Raw genomic sequence first — 26,867 nt, 5'->3', positions numbered from 1 at the left:
GACGCTGATTTCTGGTCATACGTAATGCCAGGGGTGGCCAATCTTCTTGATTGTTCGAACCATTATTCGAAATTTAAAATTTTTCGCGAGCCGCAATTTAATACGCATTAAAAACACGCAAATATTTAAAAAATATATTTATTGAAATTAGCTCGCATTGGAAATATTGAGCTGTTCGACTTTATTGTATACTAGCTGACCCGGCCACGCGTTGCTGTGAAAATTTAAAAAGTGGAAATAATTGAATTATACGGTAGTTCGTTCACTACAAAATAAATTTAATTAATTTTGTAGCGTCAACAACACGTGGTAATTATGCTGTTAAAATGTAGCTTATATGACACGTTCGTAGATTTACCATAGCAGCGCCATCTATTGATTACTTACTCAACCCAGTCGAAAGGTATCGACATCTGTTAGAATCATTTGGAGTTAACAGATAATTGTGACTGTCAAATAATAACAGACAATAATCAGCAATAAATTAAAATTGCGACTATAATTTGAGATTTAAACTATCCTATCTCTCAAGTTAGATCGAACTGCACATGGTGTGCGAATTTTATTATAATCGGTTAAGTGGTTTAGAAGTCCATTGAGTATAAACATTGTGACACGAGATTTATATATATTAAGATAACTTTACACGAGTCAACATCAACTATATTGAACAATTATGTGCCATCGATATTTTTCGCGTCCATAACAGATTTTTAAAATTTAATTGAGTATTTTTAAGCTCACATCCTTGAAGAAGAATGCACGCCAAAGGAAACACTTTTAAATTAAGAACTCTTTTGGCGTATAAAATCAAAAGATATATGTTTCCTTTTACGTGCGATTACTTTTCTCTTCAATCTTTTTTTATTTAATGTGGTCTGACCTGTCTTTGAAGGGAACACAACAGAATCATTATTTTTATTGTAACTTTTATTGTTTTTTAAACTGATGTGTACTACTGGTTCCTAAATAAATAAATAAACATAATTATCCTAAGACAATATATCATATAAACAGAATTATAAAACTGAGTAAGAAAAGGACCAATATATAGCTACTTCCGCCATGCAGCAGTAGTCGTGCAATAAAGTTATTATAAAACTGATTTATATCTGAAATTTACTTTGATATTTATTTGTAATTTTGAATACCGTGGAATACCTTCTGGTTAAATTATCCTTTACATATATAAATTAGACTTATCGTGTATATGTATAACTTATGATTTTCTTCGACCTGATATTGCGGTGACAATCTTTTTTTTTTGGAACGCGTGTACACACAGCAAATACTTGGCAGTAAAAAGTCTATCCGGACAGCTAGTTTAAAATATATATACATATAAATCTAATATAATACAATTTTATGTAAATAATCGATGCAAATCAATGACGAGGGTTACAACGGTCGCGTTCTAACAATTGAATGTTCAATAATTATTTAGTTTATTTCTGTACTCTAACCGCGATAACGCGATGGCTAACACAGGTTAAAAATATATTATTTTTCTTTCTAGTTCAAATGTCAATTTGAAGTTTTTTTTTAATGAAAAATAGTTACAGATATTGAAATCATTATTCCTTGCAGGAGTGAAATATTATTTAAGTCAATATATCAGACGTTTCAGTACAGCTGTACCCGAATATGAGTTTGTTACGAAAAAATATAAGGTATGAGAAATATTTACTTGTTTTTTTTTACGTGATAAAAATATTTGACACATAAAAATTCAAAATATCTTTATTTAAGTAGGCATTTACATGCGCTTTTGAATCGTCGATAATTTTAACATTATAAGTAGTAAGCTGCCAGAAACTCAACAGTTGCTCTTTTTAAATGAAGTTTAATTATAATATCAACCATGTAAATGAGCCAACAAACCATAACGAGATATATAGGCAGGACATTGTCAGTCTCAAAACATCATCCACCACGCCACGACACCCGTTTTTAGTGAGCGGCCGCCCGCTCCCTAACCGCGAACAGCGTGGGCGAACCGTGGTTGGATCCGGATCCCTCTTCGGCTCGCCTGTGGTCCACGCTGCCGTCCTAACCCGCAAGCACATTCCAGCAACACATTCCGTCAAAGCTCTACCGCGAAGAGCCTTAACAACGTGCGAGCGTCCCCGTGGTATGGTAGGCGCCCCATCAGCTTTTAATTTCTAGTTTTAAATCTAGTTCACGGACCCTTACGCTCCGTGAACTCAGTACCGATGAAGCTATAAAAGCCTTAGGGCTAACAGCATTAACATCTTCAGAAACAATACAATACATCAGTCTCACTAGCCTTTTCGACGCGAATTTGCATTTTCAGTTATACCATGACATATGACTGCTAGACATGGTAAGAAAAGGACCAATATTTAGCCACTTCCACACGTGCAGAGGTAGTCGTGCAACAAAGTGCACCGCCCGCCAGCCGTTGACAAATGCGCATGCGGCAAACAATGCGAACTACACAACTGCCACCGTCAAATCACTCAACACGTGTTCAACACAACACGACTCAACACGTCTTCGCTATAGATTTTTAATAGAACCGATTGAAAGCAGGGTTTTTTAACGGTTACTAGTCTGCCTTTATTTAGTAAGTCGCCTGTTGGAAAGCCACGATGTCGTCGAAGATGAAGCATACTGACTCAGTAAGAACCTGTTCACACTGACCTTGAAGAAACCTGGGTTATCTGTCTCAGGAAATAAGGAAACCGGCGGATCGTTCCATACTTTTTTAAGGCCCCTGTTTTGGGCACTCTCGTACTTCCCATGTCTTGGGTACACAGGGACTATTTTTTTTTTCACAAATATATGCGTTCTCTTCTTTTTTCCTTCTCAATGTAATTTATTCATATATCCTTTATTCTTCAGTTTCCTATTTTTACATTACATTTATCACGGATTGATTGTTCCGTACTTGGGCTGTGCGGATCAGAAACGGGGAATCGAGTTAGTACGCCTCCAAGGGAACTCCATCATGTAAAGCTGGTAGAGGGTTGAGCTCCTACTCGTCCTGTAGACAAACGTGGTGGATAGAAACTAATGGTGAAATAAGGTCGAGAAGTTTGGCAGTCCCTTGTCCAAAATAAAATTGTCAGTTTTGCTACTCGCCGGCAGTGTTCAAAGCTGTCATGTTTCTCCAGGGTATTCCGACTACCTCAACATGGTCTTCTGTCCACATTGTAACTGGACGTCTTAAACTCCACTTCAAGTCTTTAAGGCCACAGTGGTCATCTATTCAGTTTGCTATATATTCACTATGTTTTATCATAATTCTTACACTATCATATTATTCTTTAAGAGATATATTTATAATATCTTTTCAGGGTCCGTCTATATCAAAAACAAATGAGTTAAAATCGAAAAATATACCTCCAGCAGTGTATGATATATATAAGAAGCCTTTAATATTGAACCAAGGCAGCATGCAATGGCTTTTCGACCACGAAGGTCGAAGATATCTGGACCTCTTCGGTGGAATCGTCACCGTGTCCGTGGGACACTGCCATCCGTATGTATTTAATTTACTTACTGTTCTTTTAGAAATATTTCTTTTATATGCCCAGCAGTGGACGTTTTATAGCTGGAAATAATTGTGATATAATATACATTTCTTTAGTTTTCCCTAAGTGAGCATCTGTATAGTGTTACAATTTAATATCTTAATTATCTACACAAATAAATAAAACCGGTTTGTCTGTTTGTTATATTAAAATTAAAGCTTTTTACTACATGCATATGAATATATATACGGTGCATATATCAGAATTACATTTTATTGAAAATGATAATGCACCCGAGTATGTGTAGAAAGGTCTTAACCAAGTGCGATGAATATGATGTATTCATATATGAACAAAGATTATTTACAATTTACACGAGTAACGCAACGGCAACGATCACAAGATGGCGTCCGAATTCAAATCGGCGTTCGAATTTGAATTCGAACTTTAAATTATACATAAAAGTATTGTTGGCTGTAGTGGTCAGCAATACAAAGCGAGACTGGTAATGCTCGCAATACTCAGGACCAAATCGGACTGGTAATCGAGTGAACATACGGGGCTGATTTTCCCTTAAAGCGTGTATATATGTATGCATGCATGTATATAAGTACAAATAACAATCACGTTACATTATAAGTAAATCTTTCTGCATTTTAGTCACGAAAATTACTTTATTTGCGACACAATGGTATGACCGTGTTAAATTCTTTAGTTAAATCACAATTTATTAAAAAGAATCGATAAATGATTTAGTCGATCGTTTGACGTTATTGGCCTACATTTTTTTATCGATCTCAGGGCTGCCAGTGTCATGTTTTTTTTAAATTTATTTATATAGAAGACTAATTACTGTAGATAATCAATAATAAAAATAATTGGAAGTCAGTTATGAGTCTTCAATTATAGTATTGTGGTGGAGGCAATGTATATAAGTATTTATTTGTCGTTATAAATTACGGTTTTATTATTAAACGGTTTTATTTAGTTCGACTCGTACGGAATTTATTTGGATCAAAATTAGAAATTGAAATTTAAGCACCTTCCCGTTGTCAGATTGATCTGAAATTTGGTACACACATTCAATTTAGATGACAATACAATATAATAAAATCAATAACATTATAAATCTAAGATGGCCGCCGATACAAAATGGCGGATTACGTATTTTTCCTTAACCCCCTCAATATGAGTATCAAATGTAAGGGCTACACTAGTAAAACACGATGATTATGTCAAAATTTAAAATTCAAGATGGACCAGCGTCCATGGAACAGCTTCCAATATGGCGGACTAGGTACATATTTTTCCACGACCACCACAATATGGGTATCAAAAAACCGTTTAACTTAAAAGTTTTTTAAATGTATTTATTCTAATGTATCCATACTGGTAATTGAACGAAATTAAATTGAACTGAATTATATAATATTGTTTTTTTTTTTCAGAAAAGTTTCGGCGGCCTTGCACGAGCAGATCGACACGCTTTGGCACGTCACAAACATCTACCGTCATCCGAAGCTCTATGAGTACGTCGAGAAATTGACTTCCAAGTTCCCGGGAGACTTGAAGGTATACTTGCTTGGTTTCGGTTGAAGTTGATGCTGTTAGCCCGGGGGCTCTTACAGCTTCATCGGAACTGAGTTCACGGAGCGGAAGGGTCCGTGAACTTAAAAATAAATCAGAAGCGGGACAGAAGTATTCAAGTTGCACGATGACGTTCGCACGTATCAAACCGCTCTACCCGTGTAGAGCTGTGTAGTGTTGGCAGTGGCGTACCTAGGGGGGGGCGGTGGGTGCGGTCCGCACCGGGCGGCACTTACCTAGGGGCGGCATTTTTTAAATTCACTTATAGTTGTAAAAAGCAACATATTCATTTCATATTTATTTTCTTTCTTGAATAATAAATTAAATTATCTTCGTTCTACAATGAGTCAATTAGGACCAAAAACTCTTGCAATATTGCCAATAGAACAAGAAATTACAAATAATTTTAATTTTGAGAGCATTATACACGATTTTTCTAGTATGAAAGCTAGAAAGAAGAGTAGATATTATATAAATATGTTTACGAGTGCATACACATATGTCTAAAAAAATTTACTTTGTGTATTAATTAATATTGATTAAATAACTTAATAATTTATTTATGTGTATCAATTTATAAAAAACCACTATTTGATTGAATTATAATAGAAGGGGCGGCAAATTGGAGACCGCCCCGGGCGGCAAAAGTTCTTGGTACACCACTGAGTGTTGGTGTTGTGTATGCGGCTTGGGACGGCATCGTGCACCACAGGCGAGCCAAGTATGTGGCGCCTGCCAGTTGCACGGGGACGTTCCACGTTGTTAAGACTCTTTGCGGACGCTTAGAGCTTTGACAGGGTGTGTTGCTGGAGTATTAGGGTTGCGGGTTAGGACGGCAGCGTGGACCACAGGCGAGCCGAAGAGGGATCCGGATCCAACCTCGGTTCGCCCACGCTGTTTGCGATTATGTAGCGGGCGGTAATCCCCTAAGAGCGGGCGTTGTGATGTAGTGAGTAGCGTTTTGTTCTATTGTGAATGACGCGATGTCCTATGCAGAGAGTCGCTGGTGGGAAATTATAATTAATATCTATTTGTGCACTAACAAATAACTTCGCTAGTTGGATGAGAAAGAACAATGAATAAACTATTAAACGGTTTAATTTAGAATTTAGCACAGAAAATATAGAAAGAGATAGAAACAAATTTTAGCAAAAGAGAAAAACATTAAATAAATAAAACGATTTTACGGCAAAGCGAAAGAATATAATGTAAGGCATGTCGTTGCAAATGAATTAGCAAAAATCGGGGTAGCTAGAAGCGTGCGTCTAGCGTCCGTGCATAACTAATAATGGCGAGCGGCCGGCGCGGAGATAGCCGAAGTTAACCGATGCGCCTGCGCAGGCAATAAGCGTAATGTAGATGCGATCTTTGCGTTACTAAAGGTACGATTTACGGTGCGCCTTTTTGGTAACGAGATTTTGAGTTATATAATTTTTAAAATAAATGCCTGAACAAAGAAATAAGATTCAGAAGAGATTCCGAGAGGCACTCGACGAAGCGTCAGGGATTCTAGTCGCGTTCAGTTTTGCGTTTGGGATCGTTCAATAGAAAGTCACCACGTCTATCACAAAGGTGGACGACGACGATCTTAAGCTATACACTTTACTTTGAGCATCATGTCTGTCTATACCATTAAAATTTAAGAGTGAACATTGCCAAAAGACGTTGCCTGATCTTTAACTCCTAGAAAATTAATTTAGACTTAAAAGTGATGGAACTATTCTTCAACAGGTGGTCTATTTAGTGAATAGCGGAACAGAGGCCAATGATCTAGCAGTGATACTGGCCAGATCGTACACAGGTCATCGAGATGTGATCTCTCTACAGAGCGGCTACCACGGCTGTTCAAGTGGCATCATAGGCCTTACCTCCACGCGGGCCTACAGGAACCCAGCTGTTATACCTTTGGGCTTCTATAATGTAAGATGTCATTGTCAAACTAATGTCACTGTCAAACTTTTGTCACTGTCAAATTAATGTCACTGTCAAACTAATGTCAGTGTCAAACTAATGTAAGAAGTTTATTTTAACACAAAGATACCAATGACAGATTTGTTAAATAGGTATCGTTTTTCTTTCAGGCTCTCTTACCAGACCCTTACAGAGGTATCTGGGGAGGATGCAGGGACTCTCTCTCGCAAGTACCTAACTCCTGCTCCTGTCCATCAGACTGTGAGAGCTCCGATAAATATGTTCATCAACTAAGTGAGGTAATGAAAAGTCAAGTTTTTTTTATTTATGTTTGAAACCTTTGTGGGATTCTTCCAAGGATACTAATCCTAGGAACTTTACCCACTGGGGTATTGAGGTAATAGCAACACGGAGTCCGAAGTAGAAGTGTATATATATAGTACCCGGTGATAAATAATGCACGACTTTTGGAAAGTAACAATCGGCTAATTCCGGCTTCGTAGAACGTTAACTCTGTCGCACGAAATACAAACAGTCCGGTATCTATTAAGAGCTGTTAAAACATCTTATGTCCCCCGTTATTGGGAGCCTCACGTACATTACCCTGTCGTGGATACGCAGGGATCATTTATTAAGTAATTTATTCACTTTCTAATTTTATTTTCTCGCTCTTCTCTCGTCCTTCTCAATTTCTCTCACTCATTCCTATTTTTTTTACGTAATCTTTCATTCATTTTTACTCTATTACCATTCATATATCACCACTTTTCCTTCACCATTTTATCCTGAACAGCTTTTTTACAATTTTTATTTTAATATTCTATCTCTACTTTTTAACGTTTCCGCTTATATATATATCACGATTTTTAATGCTTATTAGCATAAAGCCTTTTTATGGTCCACGCTATTGGAGTCTGTCGTACCCCTATCTTATTTATGGCATAGGGACTTTTATTTTCTTTCAAGAATTTTATCATATAATACTTTTATTTCCGCACTCTTCTTTCATTTATTTTATGTTCTTTCGTAGTTTTCTTTTTTCTTTCTACACCTTTCCCTTTTATTCGATCCTTTCATTCCTCACCTCGTTCCTCAATTTTACATTTCCTTATCTTTTATAATTTTTTTTACACATTTTGTTCTATTTGCATTTCCTTTTATTTTACGTTTGCTATTTTATTAACTACATTTATTTTTATATTCCAACTTTTGTTTCTATTTATTACTTTTACCGCTACTTTTCTAGTCTCTTCTCTTCGTCATTTAAAGAATTTTTTTAAAGCCTTGTCCAGCTGTGGACGTTTTTTTAACTGAATGGTGATGGTACATTATTTTTAGCTTTTGGAGAACTCCACACCCTCGGGTCGAGTGGCCGCCCTCTTCGCGGAAAGCATCCAGGGAGTCAATGGAACTGTTCAGTTCCCGAAAGGTTATCTTAGAAAAGCGTGTGAAGTTGTGAGGAAACACGGCGGCGTGTTTGTGGCTGATGAGGTGAGATTGACTTTCAAAACTTTATTTTATTTTAAGTCAAAGCCAAGTTGAAGTATCTTTATTATATAAGATCATTACAATCTTTAATCTTCAGTTTAATATTGTTGGGGTAAGTTCGTAAAGCGCCATCTATTGAGGAGAACTAACAACAAACTCTACAGGGCCAGGATTTTTACTTTAAATTAGACATTTCATTTAAAAATACATTTGCGAACATTTTAAAACCGAATAAACTTTTTGCAGAGATTTAGACTAATATAAAATGAATTCAATACCTAAAGAGCCGATTTACTTTGCTCTCTGCGTACTATTATACCACAATGCAATCGCCAACCCACTTATAAATCTTTGGGGGAGGCCTATACCTAGTAGTGGGCGTTTGTACTACTAGAAGTATTTAGTCTTTCGTATTCCAGTAGAAAAAAAAATAATTAATGTATATTCCAGAGTGATCATTTCATACAGGTTGTTCAAAAAAGCTTCGTAGCTTTTGTCTTACAAATAAGCTATACCTTCGCATAATATTAAAATTACACCTTGTATATATATTTATATGCAATGTTTTAGGTGCAAACTGGGTTCGGCCGCACCGGTGACACGTTTTGGGGTTTCGAAAACCAAGGCTTTACACCGGATATAGTAACATTGGCTAAGGGAATAGGAAACGGTTTTCCGATGGCTGCGGTGGTCACCACGAGTAAAATCGCTGCTGCTCACACACAGGCTTCGTATTTCAATACATTTGGTGGCAATCCACTCGCGGCAACCGCTGGAAAAGCTGTTTTGGAAGTGAGTACAATCTATATATAACTGAATGTGTGTTTGTCCGTCTGTATTCGATAGATTCAATCGCCATGTAATATAAGTATTAGTTTATTTTTGAGGTATCAAAACTGCCTTTTTGTTTAGATTTTTAATTAGATGCATAACAACATACACATAGATATATATATATATATATATATATATATATATATATATATATGTGTGTGCGTGTGTGTGTATTTGTATATGTATTTGTTATTATATTACATTCTTTAAAGATTATTTTACTTTCTTTTCCTTTTATTCCTGTACTCTTCTATCATTCTTCGTATGATCTATCTGTCCTCTTCTTTCATTCTACAATCTTCTATCTTTAATCTTTTTAACAGTTATTTCCGTGCATTAATCGCCTCACTTCCTTCATCTCGTTCCTCAAATATCTCAGATCCGGGTTATATCACATTTCTTTACTTCAATTTATTTTGTGCTATTTTACATTCTTATTTAATCTGATCATTTCTTACGAATTATCACAACATTGTTTTGGGTTTTTATTATTTCTTCCTAGTTCTTTAGATTCCAGTTTTATTTTTCTTTTCTCTACTTCCTTATTCAGTTGCTTATCTTCCTTCAGTTTTATTTATTTTTATAGCATCCTCTTGCTGTAGCATTTTAGGAACGCTGGCCTATCATGTCTATGTAGAATCTACTCTATTTTAAAAACATTAAACTTATACTTGTTTCACGGGTGACGTGAAACCGTTCGTGCACCTACTTCTTCTTCCTTCTTCTTTTGGTGTCGAAAACAAAATTAAAAAATTATGGAAATAAAGGCACGTATGGTAACTTCTGTGGTATGAAGATACTAAAAATATATTAATTTGTATTTAACAAAATAAAAATGATCTAAGATAAGTAAGGTAAAGATCTTTAGACATAATACAAAATCATAACTTAAGAGATATAAAACTTTAGGTAATCGAAGAAGAAGGTCTTCAAATGAGTAACAAGATCGTGGGCAAATACTTCATCGAGCAGTTAATGCAGCTGCAGAAGGTCTACCCTGTGATTGGAGACGTGCGGGGCAAGGGTCTGATGCTAGCCGTGGAGCTGGTGATCCCTGGAACGAAAGAACCGATGTGCGCGGAGGACTTTCAGAATATTTTCGAAACCATCAAAGATCTAGGAATATTAATAGGACGCGGTGGAAGATGGAATAACGTATGTATAAACATTTATATAGGTGTAAAAGCTGTAAACGGCTAAATTTATAGCTCATTTATTAGCAAAAAGCTATAAAGAATTTATATCTATTTCCAATCACCATGTATAAAGTGAGCACTCTGAAATATATAACGATAATTTGTTTTTCTATAGAAATTCGACAGGGTAATAAATTACGGCAGTACAAAGTCCGCGGTAATACAAAGTAGAGTGTGACAGTGGTAGTCGAGCGGTAGAGAACTGAACTGGGTTCTTTTCCCGGGATACAATCTTATGTAATTCACACTTTATGTGTGCATTAATTATATGGGATTGTTATTGATCACAAACAAGGAGGATTAGATTTTAGAGGATGCACAGCAACGCCCTCTACGTCCTGCAATCAATATATATAACCAAATATCTATTACCAAAATAAAATCAAATGTTGAAAGCTAAAAATTTTTCGCAAAATTAATCTATAATAATCGATTAACTTCCGCTTCGTAGAGCGTTATCTCTGTCGCACGAAATACGACTGACAAAACGTCACATAGGTAGTGTAAGACAGAGATAGTGCTCTACGAAGCCAGAATTAGCCGATTGTCTCTTTCCATAGGTTGATGTGCCATATTTATCGCCGGCTACTGTAATTACGTACTAAAACAGAAACTTTTTTTTTTTCAGCAACAATTTATTATTTTATTATAAGATCAGAAAAGACATAAGTATTTTTTTCCCTCAGGTTTTAAGAATAAAGCCTCCGATGTGCATTAACAAGCAGGACGTGGACTTCACCATATCAGTTCTAGAAGACGCATTTAAAAGGCATCAAAACCAAAAATAAACTTTAATTGTTTCGTCAGTATTTCCTCGATTCATTGTGTTCGTTTTGTTTTAATAAAAATGTAATCATGTTTGAATTAGTTTTATTTGTATGTTAATTATATAAAGAATTGTTGTTCATGATCTTTTTAGATTTTTTTATCATCATCATGCCACCCAAGACAACCGGTCCTCGGTCCTAGTGGGGGAACTTACCCACGCTGCATCTACCACCTCGTTATGGTCACTCGATTCCATTTACAATATATATAGCATTTTACATTGTCAATTTCTATTAAAGCAGGGGTGAACAACCTTTTTAGTCGAGCTAATGTAAATTTATAATTATGTTGGCGGGCCGCACATTTTAACACTTATTAATAATTTATAGAACTATATCTTTAATAAATTACAGAATAAAAAAAATATAATGTTTAATGAAAAATATAGATTTCATATACAAACTTTAAAATTAAATAAAAACAGTAAAAGAACAAAAAAACGTTTTACTTGATAATTATAATTAAAAATGTAAGTAAAGGATGCAGCTTTCCAGTCGTGTATCATTTAGTTTTGATTAGTGGTTATTTTTCATAAATTCCTTAATTAGAAATTTTCAATTTTTCGCAAACACATAATCCCGAATAGCGACATCGTTTTCTTTGCATTTCTCGTCAAAAACGGAAATTTTTTAATGATCAAATAAAATTTATAAAAATTTTCGATGATTACGAGGAAAATATATAAATACTTTTAATTTGTAACTGAAGAGTAACTCGTTAAAAATTGTTTTAATCTAGTATATACTATAATTTTAGTACAACAATGATATGACAGAAGCGGCCAGCCAGCAGCGCGGTGGCGGTAGTTATCAAATGCGAGCGCCCTATAGCCGTCCTATTTTTCGAACATTTTGTTCCAACTATAAATAAACCCTTTTTCACGTATTAAAGTTTAGAAGCGGCCAGACAGCGCGGCAAAGTTAATGTTTATAGCCGCGGGGGTTTCACGACGGGCGCTACACGAGCTAGAGCCGTCTCTGGATATACCATAATCATTACGCTTGGTAGGTTTTTTTTTCTCTCGTTCGCCTGTGTAATCTATGACACAGACTTGGTTCACGAAATATTTTAATCAGTGATTTCTTCATTATTTTTCTTCTTGCATCTTTTATGAGTTGATATACCATAATCGTCACGCTTAGCGTTGGCGATCGCGGTGTGGTATTACAGTACTCAGAAAATACTGTTGCCCATCCTGTGGAAATTTGTTAGTAAGCAGTGGTATAATTAATACGTAAATGTAACATAACATTATATCGAAACCGCGACCTACGATCGAAAATCTCAATAATTCTATCGATGGGCTACGACTGCTCATATATTGCGTATTTAATTACAACTTGATACTTTGGCTTACAATTTATTTTATTTTGACATCTTTTGTCAAAAAAAGTTGACATTTCTATATGTCATCTTTACTTTAAAAAAATATGACACGGCGGTTAAATTTAAAATCCTTTTACCTATTCCAGAAAAGATTACAAAAAAAAAACAAACGTTGTTTTGTTTTTAAATAACAGCATTACTTTTTATCCAGCTTTACATTGTGTAAGTTGCTCGTTTTGTCGTCTACCTTCATTTATATTATAATTTAAAACCGATTAGGATGAAATTTTAGTATACTGACTGTTTAATGCTTTAACTTTTATATTGTCGTAATAATTTGTTTTTTCAGAATTTGAGAATAAGTCCTCCTGTGTATATTAACAAAGAAGACGTGGATTTTGCAGTATCTGTTCTCTAAGAAGCATTTAAGCGTCATAAATCTAACTAATGATACTTCGCAAATCTATTATAAGTGTATTAGTTGCTTAATTATGAATGACGGTGAATGAGTTTAATATTTTAAATAAAGTTTGCGAAGACCCTCGAATTTCTTTCATTGGTGCTGCTTAAGTTATAATCTTTTTCAAAGCTATGAATACAAAGCTGTCCTGTTATCTCTTATTTATTATTATTTTATGGTTACGCCATTTTATGCTTAAAATGCCGATTAATGGCAAATAACTCTTATATTAACACGGCATAAAGGACGAAAAATAATATACTAAACATAATATTTTAAAAATAATGTATTTTTCAGTGTTTAATTTTACTTTTCAACAGTAAAACCAATACGCAATTAAAGTTATTCATATCCCTTTCATTAAAAAGTTAACGCAAAAAGGAACAGTCTTAAAAATGTTCTTGATCTTTTTTATGACATACAATAGTTTTTACTTAAGCAGATCTCTGCATAAAAACTTTTTACCCAAATTTCTGAACGCCCTTATGTCTTTCTAAGAGAATTTGTGATTGTCAGTGTCAAAGACCAAGAATGTCAAAATATTATTAATTTGACTTCTTCCTAAAAACGCATAATCATAAAACTATTTTAATTAAATGACTAGAAGATAAAATGGTATTTAAATGTCAAGAGGACAGTTTTTTAAAAGAGGTACTAAGCAGTAATTAAAATGCGCGAAATTTAAAAATAACCACCTCCAACTTACAAAAATAAACTGCTAATAATATTTTTAATCACCGGTGATAATTATATCAGTTTGTTATAACATAGCATTAATTCCGTAAATAAATGCACGTCGTCTGGAGAGCAGTCGAATTTAGAAACTAAAGTATATAAGTTACATAATTCATATTAAAACCAAGTAAAGAAACTCGCAACTAATTCAATAAACACAAACACGATTTTCATTACTAGTATTTGATATCGTGCTCAATGCACAAATACGGTGTCGCCAAAAGTCGATTTTAAACATGTTAAAATCCACATAGAATGAACTCCCCTATAAAGCATACTTCAAATTAAAGCTACATGAGCTCTAAGTGTGCCTTGATCTAAGAGGTCGCAACCAATAAGGGCATAGAAATCCCTGAAACTATAAAATGTGTTTACTTTCAATATATTTTTATAACTTTTTAATTTAATACATGATAAACTACTACTACTTACTATTTATTTCTTATCTTTATTTATTTCTATTACAATATTTAGTTTGTCTTTTCTATGTCAACTATTCATTGAATAAATTGCTTTCTACATAAATTATCTGAAATTTCAATTAACAGTTTACCAGCAAAGTGTTGAAATGTGAGCAGACCAAAGAGCCAATTGTTGATTATGGCAAAGTAACAAAGTTTGAAGGCTATCAAGTAGTCTTAGAAAATACAATATTGTTTCCTGCTGGGGGTGGTCAGGTAAATAACATCCTCTGAATATATCTGTACATGTATAAAAATTAAATGTTTTTATATATAAATTATTCATAAATATCATTGCAAATCTAGTCAGGAATAGCATTTCATTTAAAGTTAAACATGCTATGCAATTTCTTATATATTATGCATCAGTTATAAGTAAGTAACATTTTTTTTTTAATTTTTTTTCTATACTTTTTTAATGTGCAAAGTTAATTTATACATTTTTGCACTATTTTTGTTTTATTTGCAGTAAATTTGTTTTGCTTTGGGCGCCTAAAATCCTGTAACTGATCCTGATTTAATCATTGCTCTTAATTTAATGTAATTTTTTCCCTGTCATCCTTTTTCATTCTAAAATTTTATTTTTATGGCATTTGATTACCAAGGTATTTACCTCTACTAATCAAAAACCATAAACTACCAAAATTACTGATTATTTACATGTTAAACATTTATTAAATCATTTTTAATTTTACTGCACAACTAAGAACATTATTCGATAACTATAGAAATCATCTGATCATCTTCAACTGCTGGATATATGCCCTCTATGAGAGCGGCCTGTGAGAAGTGGCCTTAATCCAAAATCAAAACAAAAAAAACATTGCATATCCAGTTTTTGTGTAGACATTATAAAATATCTGGACATGTAGAGATAGAGATATAGAGAAAGAGAGACAATATAGAGTAATTTATATCAAAGAAATTATAATTAATTTTAGCCCCATGATGTTGGTTGGCTGAATCACATTGAAGTGCTCCAAGTGATTCGTAAAGGTGATGAAGCAATCCACTTCACAAAAGAACCAATTCCGATTGGTACATCAGTAACACAAAAGATAAACTGGGATAGAAGATTTGATCATATGCAGCAACATTCTGGTACGTCTATTTAAATTAAAATATAGGTTTTATTAAAACACAAATCAGTTTTTACTTGTAGATATTGAATATCTTGAATGTAGCCATATTAATTGGTGCGAGAATTGCCATAATTATTCCACAATTTGCTTGTATATATAATTTATGTACTTAGTGTTTCTATAAATATTGTTAGAAAGAAAACAAATCTTTTATTGTACATAACATTTATTACTATTACAATGTGTTAGTTTACACATACCACTTATGGAAAGATTGTTTTATATTTTTATTGAGCATTTATTATTTTCAATAGGGCAACACCTTCTATCGGCAATACTTGAAAAGGAATACTTACTACCAACCACCAGCTGGTGGTTGGGTGCTGATGAGAGCTTTGTGGAACTAGATTCAACAAGTGTGGGGGAGGATGTCATCAAGAAAGCTGAAGCGAGGTGTAATGATCTCATCCGGGATGCTGTTCCAGTCAATGTGAAGTTCTGTAAAACTGATGATCCGGACTTGGATGAGGTAACATAGATATACAGGGTGATTTTAGGTGTAAAATCTTTATAAATATGAATGTATAACATAGAAAATAAAACTTTAAAGCTCTTACACCTGTTTTCGGACATCCTGTATAAAGTGATCACTCTGAAAATTGTAATACTTATTTATTTTTTAATTGGAATATGTCAGACCTTCTGACAGTACAAAGTCTGCAAATGCGCATGCGCAATTACAACCGTTAAATCACTCAACACGTGTTTCACCCCTCCACGGGACATCCTCAGGAGTAATGTTACACCGATTAGTGCCAAACACAGAGTCACATTTATCAGCGGGCTGGCGGGTGGTGCGATTTACTGCACGACTACTACTGCATTGGCGGAAGTAGCTATTATATATTGGTCCTTTTCTTACTTAGGATGGACTTCCGCAAAATAACGCCTGAATCCATTAGATACTTGAGACTTCTTTAAACCTGCTACGTGGGTCATCAGCAAGCATCGTACCAGGCCCCTTTCCTTCCACGAGATGGATCAGGCACTAGAACCGTGAATAGTATGGTGGGAAGTTATGTTACGAACTCAGTTAATACTTATAATTTCCAGGCACATACAAGAGGTCTACCAAAAGACTGCATGGACACCATCAGGATTATTTGTATTGGCAGTATTGATGAAAACATGTGCTGTGGAACTCATGTGTCTAATCTAAGGTAGGTTTTGAGTAGTTCCAGGTCTTTCATTAGTGACATTTGGTAATATGAAATACGAAAAATATGGCAACACAAAATATATTTTAATGTTACTAAAAGACATCTTTCTGAGTGGAAATTAGATTCGTACATTGATATACATCAATCCCACATTTTGCGTCGTTATTTTCTAAAAAAAACACGACGCAAAATGATTTAAGAATTATAGCAAAAGACCTAAAGATCGAAGATAGGAAAATAATTTTTAAAAACAAAATTTTAAAAAATAAACAATTAAAAAACTAAAGAAACGTATTTAATTAACACAAACTATTCATTTGGATTTTATGAGAAATAAAATTAAAATTTATCACTTTCTGATGAATACATAGTGGCTTTTGTCGTAAGTCGGCTTTTTTACACAAAAATTTGGTCCAATATTTGCTGAACAGTTTTTTTTATTGTAAAATAAACTTCCCCGTAGCAGTTGATATTCGTATTTGCCGTCAAATAACTCATGACTGCATTGTGCATCACTTTGTTGCACGACTGCCACTGCATGTGCGGAAGTGGCTTAATATTGGTCCTTTTCTTACCAAGTATAAGCAGTTTTCTTTTATGAATTTGATCACTCTTTGGGTGTCTTATCACCTAAAAAACTGCACCGATGAAAAAGTCACATGGATAGCAGCGCAAGTCAGGTCAAAAACAAAACTTTAATATAAGCTATAAGAATATAAATACTTACTTTACAGTCAATTACAAGTAATTAAATTGATCGGCGTGGAGCCCGGCAAGAAAGGAAAGACAAACTTAAAATTCCTCGTCGGCAATAGAGTAACAAAAACATTCCAGAAGATGTTGGACAGGGAGAAACTTCTTACCGGTTTGCTGAAGTAAGTGTAATGCTTTATTTACATAAACTTAATATACATGATACTTACGTTCAACTTAAATTTAACTTCGTAAAACACTGAAACATTTCGTCTAAGATACCGCAATATTTGAAGACGAAGGTCTTTGACCTGAGGGGTGGTCGTCAGTACAGGCCCCTCGTTCCGTAATAGATAATTCGATGTAAAGAAAAACACTTGCCGGATGGTTAACTTATAATATAATATCACAGAACAATAAATCTCAAGAATTACAAGTATTTCCTTTGTTGAACAACGTTTGTAGCGACACGTCCGGTCGGTAGCGCGGCGCGTCAAAAAGAGAGCGGAAGTGCCGAGTGTAAGAAGGGACATATAAAATGCAAATTTGGGTGCGTTCTAATGAACGCCACAGACCAATATCTGTTGCCGATGATGACATACGAATCCGTGTCGTGGTCGCTTATGATGATGAAGCAATCAGAGAGCAATGCAATGGATTCGTAGAAGAACCAGTCACTGATGTAGCTCTAAGAATTGCTCTTATGAATTGGTAGTGGGCGTAGCACATCGCTTGGAGCAGGTAGACACGGCGTGGGTAGCCTTCCTCCTAGGTGGACCGAAGGCATAAGGATCATGGGAAGTCGCTGAATGCGGGCAGCCCAGGACCGGTCATCGTGACAGTCTTTGGAGGAGGCTGATGTCTTGGATTTGGCGTCTATTAGCTAATATGATGATGTACAGGATATAATACGAAGAACTGGGTATAATAAGTAAAAGAGAAAATTAGCAGAGGGAGTATTTTTAAGCGAATATATGAACTAGCTTCGCCGACATTTTTTTATGATTTTATGGAGTACAAGATATGTAATGGATTCAGGCGTTACCTTGCAGAAGTCCATCCTAAATAAGAAAAGGACCAATATATAGCTACTTCTGCTTTGTATTTTGTTTTTCCTACGGCATTTTTTTTCTAGCCGAAGTAGCATTATATTATTACTTTTCTTACTGAGTACAAGATAGTTTTGAGGAATTCGAACACTGCGGCGGTTTTTAATATTTATACAGGATGATTGGTTATAGGCGCGAAAAGGCGGGTGAATGTATAACTCGTTTGCTTTCAATTAATGTATGATATTCTTAATTCAAAAATTAATGGTATTAGAAATAGAAACGTAATGATAATATAGTTAAAAAATGAGTTTTAAAATTCTGATTACTACATATATTAATAAAATTAATTATTTTTTTCCTTCTGTCCCTGCAGGCTTTGACTGCCAAAAGTTATCGGCCTGTGACATTCAAATACAAAAAATTAATTAATGTAAAATATTTCAGAATGATCACTTTGTACAGTTTGAACAAAAATCAGAGTAATAGCTTTATACCATTTTACTAATGAGATATATGTTCATCTCTTAAAAGATTACAGTGCCTATGTACAATCAGCTTACATTTAATTAAAATAGTAATAATTTGAAATTTCATATTTTCAGAAACGAACCTAACAAACATGAAGAATTAGTTTCCAAATTACAGAAAAACCTTAAAATAACCAACAAAAACCTCCAGAATGTTCTGTCAGAGCTGGCTCAGTTGGAAGTGGAAAGAATTAAAAATACTCAGCCAAAGCCAAAATATGTGTTTATGTGTAAAAAGGAGGCCACACCGGACTTCAACCGTGCAATCTGTAAAGGGTTAGATGGTGATGGCCTGTTCATATTCCTCGCCTCCATCGACCCTGAGAAGCCGAAGGAAGGTCAGATTGTCATTCAAGGTCCGGAAGAACAATGTAGTGTACTTGGACAGCAGTGAGTATCCTCAGTGCATTAACCCCTAATAGCCTGATTTATGAAAGTGATTTTTTTTAATATTACTGTGTTTGCTTGAGGGTCTAGATGAAGGGAAAAACAGATTTTTTTTTAATTTCGTTGGAAAGAATATTACACAACAGTAAAATACGTACAGCCAACCTATAAAAAAACTAATGGTAATGTGAACATTCTGTTTAAAAGATTGGTATCAAAATTGAAACTCTAGGCTATTAAGGGTTAAGACGAAAGTCAACGAATGTGTTTCCAGTAATGATCCACGGCATTAGTGATATCACTGCAAGCCTCATTAGAAAACTTAGTCATTCAAAGAGTTATGGAGAGGGTATGCTTAGAAATGAAGGTCCGTAGATGAAAGAAAGTATCCGATATAGCCTAGGAGATAGGCATGTTGAAGTGATAATAGGCAGGACATAAAGTTCAGAACACATGGCCGCTGGGTCATTGAGGTTCTGGAGTAGAGATCAGATTCGTAAGCGTAGCTCAGGAGGGTTCCAAGAAGGTGGACATACGACCTTGATAGATCTTCATATATCTACATTACTATAAACATACTATCTAGGGAACTAAACATTATTTATACTTCTACCTTTTCCATACTATAGTAGTCTGTAAGAGAGACTCTGTTTAGCACTAATCGGTGTAACATAACTCCTGAAGATGCCCCGTGGAGGGGTGAAACACGTATTGAGTAATTTGGCGATGGCGGTTGTGTGATTCGCATTGTTTGCCGCATACGCATTTATCAGCGGGCTGGCGGACAGTGCATTTTATTGCACGACTACTACTGCATGTGCGGAAGTGGCTAAATATTGGTTCTTTTCTTACTTAGGATGGACTTCCGCGAGGTAACGCCTGATTCCATTAAATACTGTAAGAGATTGCCTTGTGTGATAAGATCATCTATTGTACTCTTTTGTTTATTATTATGAAACTATTTAAATATACTCTAGCCTTTATTATAAAGAATATAAAAATGTGTCCACTATATCACATGAGAAGAGCAATGACATCTTACGAATAAGCCATTGGTAGACGCTTGATGCAGGTCATTCCTATTGGATATCTATGGGTATCTTATGTCTAGGGCTTAACATCCTATTTGTAATGATGATGACGAAACAGTGACTTAAATAGTCTGTACTTTTTAATGAAGTATATACCGGAGCTTTTGCCGACTTATAACAGTTGCGGAGAATATTGTACACCAATACCTCGCTTTGCGTCGTTTCGTTTTTCGTTTTTTTCGAAGTTGCTTCGCTGCTTAATTAGTACTAATATTCACTGTGCGTCGTTAGATTTTCGAGGTTGCGTTGTTTTGGGTTAGAGTCTTTAATTTTCGTTTTTTTTTTATTAAAGATGCAACAATTTTGTTTGTCATTGCGCCATGCCATCAAAACTCGGGGATTCCCTTTCTAACTAAAAACGTAATTTGAATAAAGTTTTATTTTCACTTTGTTTTGCTAATTTTAGAGTTCAGTTTCAATTACGCAGTGTGCTTTTTTTTAAAAGAGAATAATAAATTTTTTCGTATTGTTTCTGGTTACAAAAAGGTAAATATTTTTCCAATTTATTTATTGGCAGAGTTATATTGTTTTTATTTTTTAAATGTTTACTTTGTTTAATTTTCTTTTCAAAGAATTGTATTCGTAAGCCTGGAACCTATCTTCGATCTTTACATGGTTTGCTATAGAAAATCTTAATTCACTTTGCGGCGTTTCAATTTGCGTCGTGTTTTTTTGGAACGTAACCACGACGCAAAGTGAGGTATTGGTGTATATGACTAACAGTGTAACAATGTCTTCAAAGATCCGCGCGCTTTGGTGTTTCATGTGACAGCTCTCTCTCTATGCCGCCTTTATTTATGCCCACCAACAAGATTTATAAACACATCTACCTTCAATAATAATTATTTTACATATGTATCTACGTTACAATAATATAAAAAAAAAACATCACACTGACATATGTGTCATGACGAGTTGATTGTTATTAAATAACTAATCCTTATTACTATTGTCTTAAAAGATGTTAGCCATGGAAGCTTTTACAGCTGCTTCGGTAATGAGTTCAGGAAACGGAAAGATTCGGAAATTAAATCTCGAGTTTGTCCGACGTCAAACGGTAGCGCGAGGCAATCGACTAATAACGACATCTATCGGTACCTACCAACACGACGTAAAAACACATTGTCAATTTTCAATAAAATATATGCATACACTTCGGGAAAGTACAAACCAAGATGGCGACCAATGAAAAGGAGTACATAAGACAATCCAGATTTTATAGTAATACAATAAAATAATTATTGTTTACTATCTGTCCCTACCCACTGTACAGCTAGAAGTATTTGGCCAGTAGCATTTCAATATAAAAATTGAATTATTATAACATTTTTAAGTGATCATAACAGGATTATTGCAAATCGGTGTAAAAACTTCAAAACTTTTTATTAACCAATGATATATATATTCACACATTTACAAGCTTTTACATCTATAATAAATACACCTTTAATTAAAATAATATTTTTCACCATTCATTTATGCCTTACTTTATTTTTCTTCACAACAACCTTGCTATCATCTTAGCAAAGGTATCAAAAAAATAACTAAATAATTTTCTTTATATAGATATTAATTAAAATTTTTCAGAATAACTGATCTATTGAAAGCGAAAGGTGCATTCAAACATGGTAAGTTTCAAGGTAAAGCGGGTGATATGTCAGGCATAAATAGATGCAAGAAGCTGGTCGAGGAATATTTTAATAATCTGTAATACAAATTGACATTACATGTGTTTTAACATATGATACTAGATGAAAATAAAAACAATGGTACTTTTCAAAAAAAAATTTTTTTCATTCCTTCGTTCCTAGTAACATAAAATTGTAAATACTTTATTGTATCTACTACATATATACACACAACATACAATCAAACCTTTTCTTGTGCTAGCACAGTTATTGTATATCAAAATCGCACAACTTCATATATGATATTTGTGTAAAGATATTTTCTTCTAGAAAATCACAACCTTAATAATAATCCTTTTTTTCAAAAATTTGAATCCATAAACAAAGAAATGCACTTTTTACTTTTTCAATTATCGTATAAATATAAACAGCGATAAATTTTAAGGATTACTGCTTTTTTAATATATGCTTGTATATATATCATAAAAAAATTAAACTGCAAAAAATCTCTTATTTGTTTCTTATAAATGGACTCAGATTTATTAATAAAATTCCGTAAACGTTATTGAACCACCATTTATTTAATTTTAAACACATTAAAGTATATAAAAATAAAAAGGTATATAATTCAATAAGGAAATATTTTAATGTCAATAGATTATTTTGTTTTCATTTAGGATATATCTGACAATGTGTATATACATAAACCAGTATTGGTAAACTTTTGTTGTAACGCTATATTTTGTAGTTTCTTTCTGCGCAGTGATGTCAAAAATATGTTAAAATTTTTGGCAGTCAATAAGTCATGTAAAAGTTCCAATATTTAATAAATTAATAATTTATTTTACTTTGCTATTCTGTTATATAGGTCCAGATATAAATTTCATTTCGTGAATAACTTGTGCCTTTTACGCTAAGTCAATTGTATACAAAATGTTACCATACAAAAAAAGGTTTGAGGGTACAAAGGTAATCAATAATTTATAACTTGTAACATTTTCATAACTACAAATTTAGAACATAAATAAAATTAATCATCATATAAATTTTATCATCAAAAACAATATTTTTGTAGTGGAGAATTGTAGCAATACAATAGAATTTTTTTTAAAATGTAGTTGATGTATGAATAAAAACACAATTTTACCGGCAGAATGCAAAAAGCGCCTGGTTTAAGATTCTTTGATAGTAGCCAAGCTTGAAAACTCCCAGTGGAGCCTCTTCTGTTGCTACATACTACCTTTTCACCAGATAGACTTTAGTCCAAGCACACAACACTGTTCTGTAGAATTTCAATATCTCGCCATAATGGTTCAAGTAAGCGCATATGTCAATTGGACAACTATGGTTCTCAATATAGAAAAATAAATTAGTCGAGTGGTTTAGAGCAAATTTGTAGAATTTATTGGTTCTGATTTTTCCATTACATTGAAGTGTTTACTTTCTATTATCAAATAAATTATAGAAGTATCCTAACACAGTATTAAGTAACTTTTAGGTGAATTTGATGATGGATGTGGTCCCTAACCACTGTGATAGCATCACGAGGGTTTCATAGGTAATGTGAACAACGCATACTCGGTGATGGGTTATCTAAAATAGCATGGAACAAAGGACTGTGGGTGATCTTTAACTTTGGTACCAGAGTCCTTCACACTCATATACATATAAAGACCACAGAGGTTGTTTAATTGGGTAGAAATCCCACATAACACTATTCCCACCCAGAGGCATGGTATCTTGAATATCCTGAAGTTTCTCCTTTGACAAAAAAGTATATACACCCAGTGATAAATATTGCACATCAAACCTTTGGAAAGAGACAGCAATTTTGGCTTCAAATAGCGCTATCTCTTTCACACGAAATACAAACAGTCCGGTATCTATTAGGAGCTGTTACAACACATATCATTTGTTTCTTTTGATAATTATTTTTATTCTTTGTAAAAAATACACCAGAAAAATAAAAAATAATAATAATTCTACTTTTCAGTTATTTCCATTTCATCATCTGTGCTCTCAAAGAGGTCAAGTTTTATTACAATGTCTCATTTTAACAATAGGTATAATGATGTTTATTATGTACAGTTGTAATTTTCCTTAATAATTAAATACGTAAACATAATGTGAACATGATTTCTTTATTTTATTTTACCACAAACTAAAGCTACCACTTACAGAAAAATTTAGCCGATTGTCTCTTTCCAAAGGTTGATGTGCAATATTAAATGCCGGGTACTGTACTAATAATCCTCCTTTCCTATCCAAATTACAATTAATCACTTTCACATATATTTGTACAATTAATGGAATCATTTAATTTTACTATTTTCATTATAAAAAGGCTTAATCATATTTTTGGACATTAATGTTAGACGCATTGATGCTAGCTATAACTTTTTCAATGCCTAGATTGGTCCAGTCCTGTGATAGGTCATCTAGGTAGTTGTCAAAGTCGACCAGATCCTTTTGTACATTATTATGGTAAAGATATGAGACAGTCTCCAACACATACGGAGATTCTGAAAAAGAAAAGATTTTTTATTTGTTACAAAGCCTATCTTTTGTACAAATTTTCTATGTGTAAATAGATATCTATTAAGAGTCTGGCTTATTTTTAAATATAAGCATTCAATCTGTTAAAAGAAAATTGGATGTAGCGTCCGTGTGCAATGAAACCCTGGCGCCCCCTAGACCTGACACCCCATTGTGTCTATAACTATTAACTTTGCCGTCGTAGCAAGAAAGTTTTTTCATATTCCAACAAGCTATTTTATAAATAGATATAGCTTACAGTATGGTATTACTGCCTTTATTCTTATGACCGCAGAATAACATCATTGTTTTTAAACCTGTAGCACACCTCTGTTATGAAACTAAGCAGCGAATCGCAATAGATTCCAAGACAATGCTCTTAACTGTCTCACAGACACAGATGGCGACGCCCGTGTGCATTCCATACCCTGCACTAAAGGTTCCGCCGCTGATAATGTGGTGTCCAACTTCAAAATATGCTTATAGTGGATTGGATCAAGTTAAATAATATTAATGTATTTAGACATGTACTTACGGAAAACCACTTTATTTGTATCTTTCAGTTTCCACTTCCCTTCACTGTACCTGTGTATTTTCATAGCAGGTGTCTCAAGATGAAGCATCACTTTTTTATTGTCCAGCTTCAATATTGATCCGGGAAAAAAATAATGTTATAATTACATACCCTAGTAAGAAGATATATGTATATAGAGAACATTAAACCATATAAATAATATACCACAGAATATATTTCCTACATTATATACTACAGTTATCATAAAGTAAGGTTAAAGTATTATTTCAAATTCCCAGGCATTAGGAAGTCAGGTATTTTTTTTCCAAGGTTGGTAGGACTGTCCGACATCATTTTGACACAATTGACTATTCAAACTGTTACGAGGACTGGAAAAAGAGTTGACAAAGGCATATTCTATCAGACAGAAATTACTTTGAAGGGTTTGAAATTGATTTGAAAGAATAAATAAAAAATTAACTTATCGTAAGCCAATTCATGTTACTCTTTGATTACAGAATTGCACTAGTAATTATTAACAATTTACTATTTTCTTTGAAATGCAGGCTTTTTTAAAATAACAACAAAATGTCTGTTGGCATTCTTGACTACTGGGCCAGCCTAAGCTAATAAAACATTTAACACAAAATAATAGAGACATTATGGAATTTAAAAATTTGTCTTTGGTTTATCCTATTAAAGTTATAAAGACAATTCTGAAGGAACTCACCACAACAAATACAGCAGAAGGGAACAGTTCTGCAATCTTTTCAGCTATCTTCTGTCCCGGGCATTTTTCAACTGTGTTATCTTTGAAGTTTTCACAGGCTGCATAATAGCCTGCTATTACTCGGTTATCTGCTTGTGCTACTGTGTCTATCTGAGCATTACACACACAAATTAATAAATGAAAATAGTTTATTTATTATTATACTGCCATAAACAATAAAACATTTTTTTTGTTTTTGCAGAAAATATGTGCTTTCACAAGCACATATTTTCTGCAGGACAAATTAAGGGCTTTTGGAAGAAAACCTTAATACTTATGAGGTTATGCCCACTTAAACTACTAAGGCAGTGAGGAATATGTTGATGTCTCTAGACTACATTCTAACCTTCAATGGTAAAATATTGTGGTAAGAGGTTCAACGCCGGATAGGAAACACGTCCATTCCACCCTGAATTTTCTTTAAACAATGATAAAAGCCCCCTTTTTTAGGGCCACTTAGAAATAAAAAGAAGAAATAGAGGCACTTGAAAATAGTTACAATTTAAGTTCGGATGCAATAGTCACACGATAATAAGAGACCATCAATTTTCATATCACTTGAAAAATCAACTAACCTGTGTCAATGCGACTTCGGCCATTGGCGAAAGGTAATGGCTGTGATGGAACAGTGGCACCGCGTCCACAATTTCTAAATCTTGATTTTTAACACCGTCTCTTATTTTCGATCCATCCGCTAGCAGTATACCATTTACAGCACAGTGAGGATATTTAACGGCGTGCAGGATAATTTTCGCATATGCGGTCGTTTCAAAGGAAACCTCACCCATTTTAATTAAATTAAAATATTATCTTCAATTTTTAATGTAGAAAATATATATTACAAATAATCTTACAAGATTAATTTGACAGCTTCAATTCACTATAAGTGATAAATGACATTGCGTTACAGCAATAATGTCTACAGATGACCAATGGAATATATATAAAAAAGTTTACATTTTTATGGCAATAAAAGCACCGCAAAGGAGTTGTTTACCTTATTTTTTGTTTTAAGTTTAGGAACTTCACCAGAATCTAGACGATAA

At 33.9% G+C, this 26,867-nt stretch overlaps 2 protein-coding genes across 2 annotated transcripts; one reads left to right on the top strand and one right to left on the bottom strand.

Moving 5' to 3' along the window:
• Positions 1-1,590: 1,590 nt before the first annotated feature.
• LOC137919586 (alanine--glyoxylate aminotransferase 2, mitochondrial) lies at positions 1,591-22,140 on the top strand. The gene is made up of 16 exons (XM_068762703.1): positions 1,591-1,670; positions 3,321-3,505; positions 4,946-5,069; positions 6,816-7,004; positions 7,166-7,294; positions 8,334-8,486; positions 9,054-9,275; positions 10,227-10,472; positions 11,200-11,241; positions 14,411-14,539; positions 15,265-15,424; positions 15,720-15,934; positions 16,519-16,625; positions 17,360-17,500; positions 18,973-19,287; positions 21,963-22,140. The coding sequence occupies exons 2-16, from the start codon at positions 3,420-3,422 to the stop codon at positions 22,084-22,086; spliced, it is 2,382 nt and encodes a 793-aa protein (XP_068618804.1). The 5' UTR covers positions 1,591-1,670; positions 3,321-3,419; the 3' UTR covers positions 22,087-22,140.
• A 358-nt stretch (positions 22,141-22,498) lies between these two features.
• EMC8-9 (ER membrane protein complex subunit 8/9) lies at positions 22,499-26,690 on the bottom strand. Its single transcript, XM_068762375.1, has 4 exons — positions 26,397-26,690; positions 25,783-25,932; positions 25,074-25,179; positions 22,499-24,525 (listed from the first exon to the last, which is right to left on the bottom strand). The coding sequence occupies exons 1-4, from the start codon at positions 26,607-26,609 to the stop codon at positions 24,350-24,352; spliced, it is 645 nt and encodes a 214-aa protein (XP_068618476.1). The 5' UTR covers positions 26,610-26,690; the 3' UTR covers positions 22,499-24,349.
• Between the last annotated feature and the right edge of the window lie 177 nt (positions 26,691-26,867).

The sequence above is a fragment of the Battus philenor genome, unplaced genomic scaffold (genome assembly GCF_028537555.1).
Source record: "Battus philenor isolate CCGP_79_NKW_IND1 unplaced genomic scaffold, ilBatPhil1.0.hap1 SCAF_16, whole genome shotgun sequence".
Lineage (NCBI taxonomy): Eukaryota > Metazoa > Arthropoda > Insecta > Lepidoptera > Papilionidae > Battus > Battus philenor.
The sequence above is the reverse complement of the archived record's forward strand: the minus strand, read 5'-3'. Positions and strand labels throughout refer to the sequence as shown.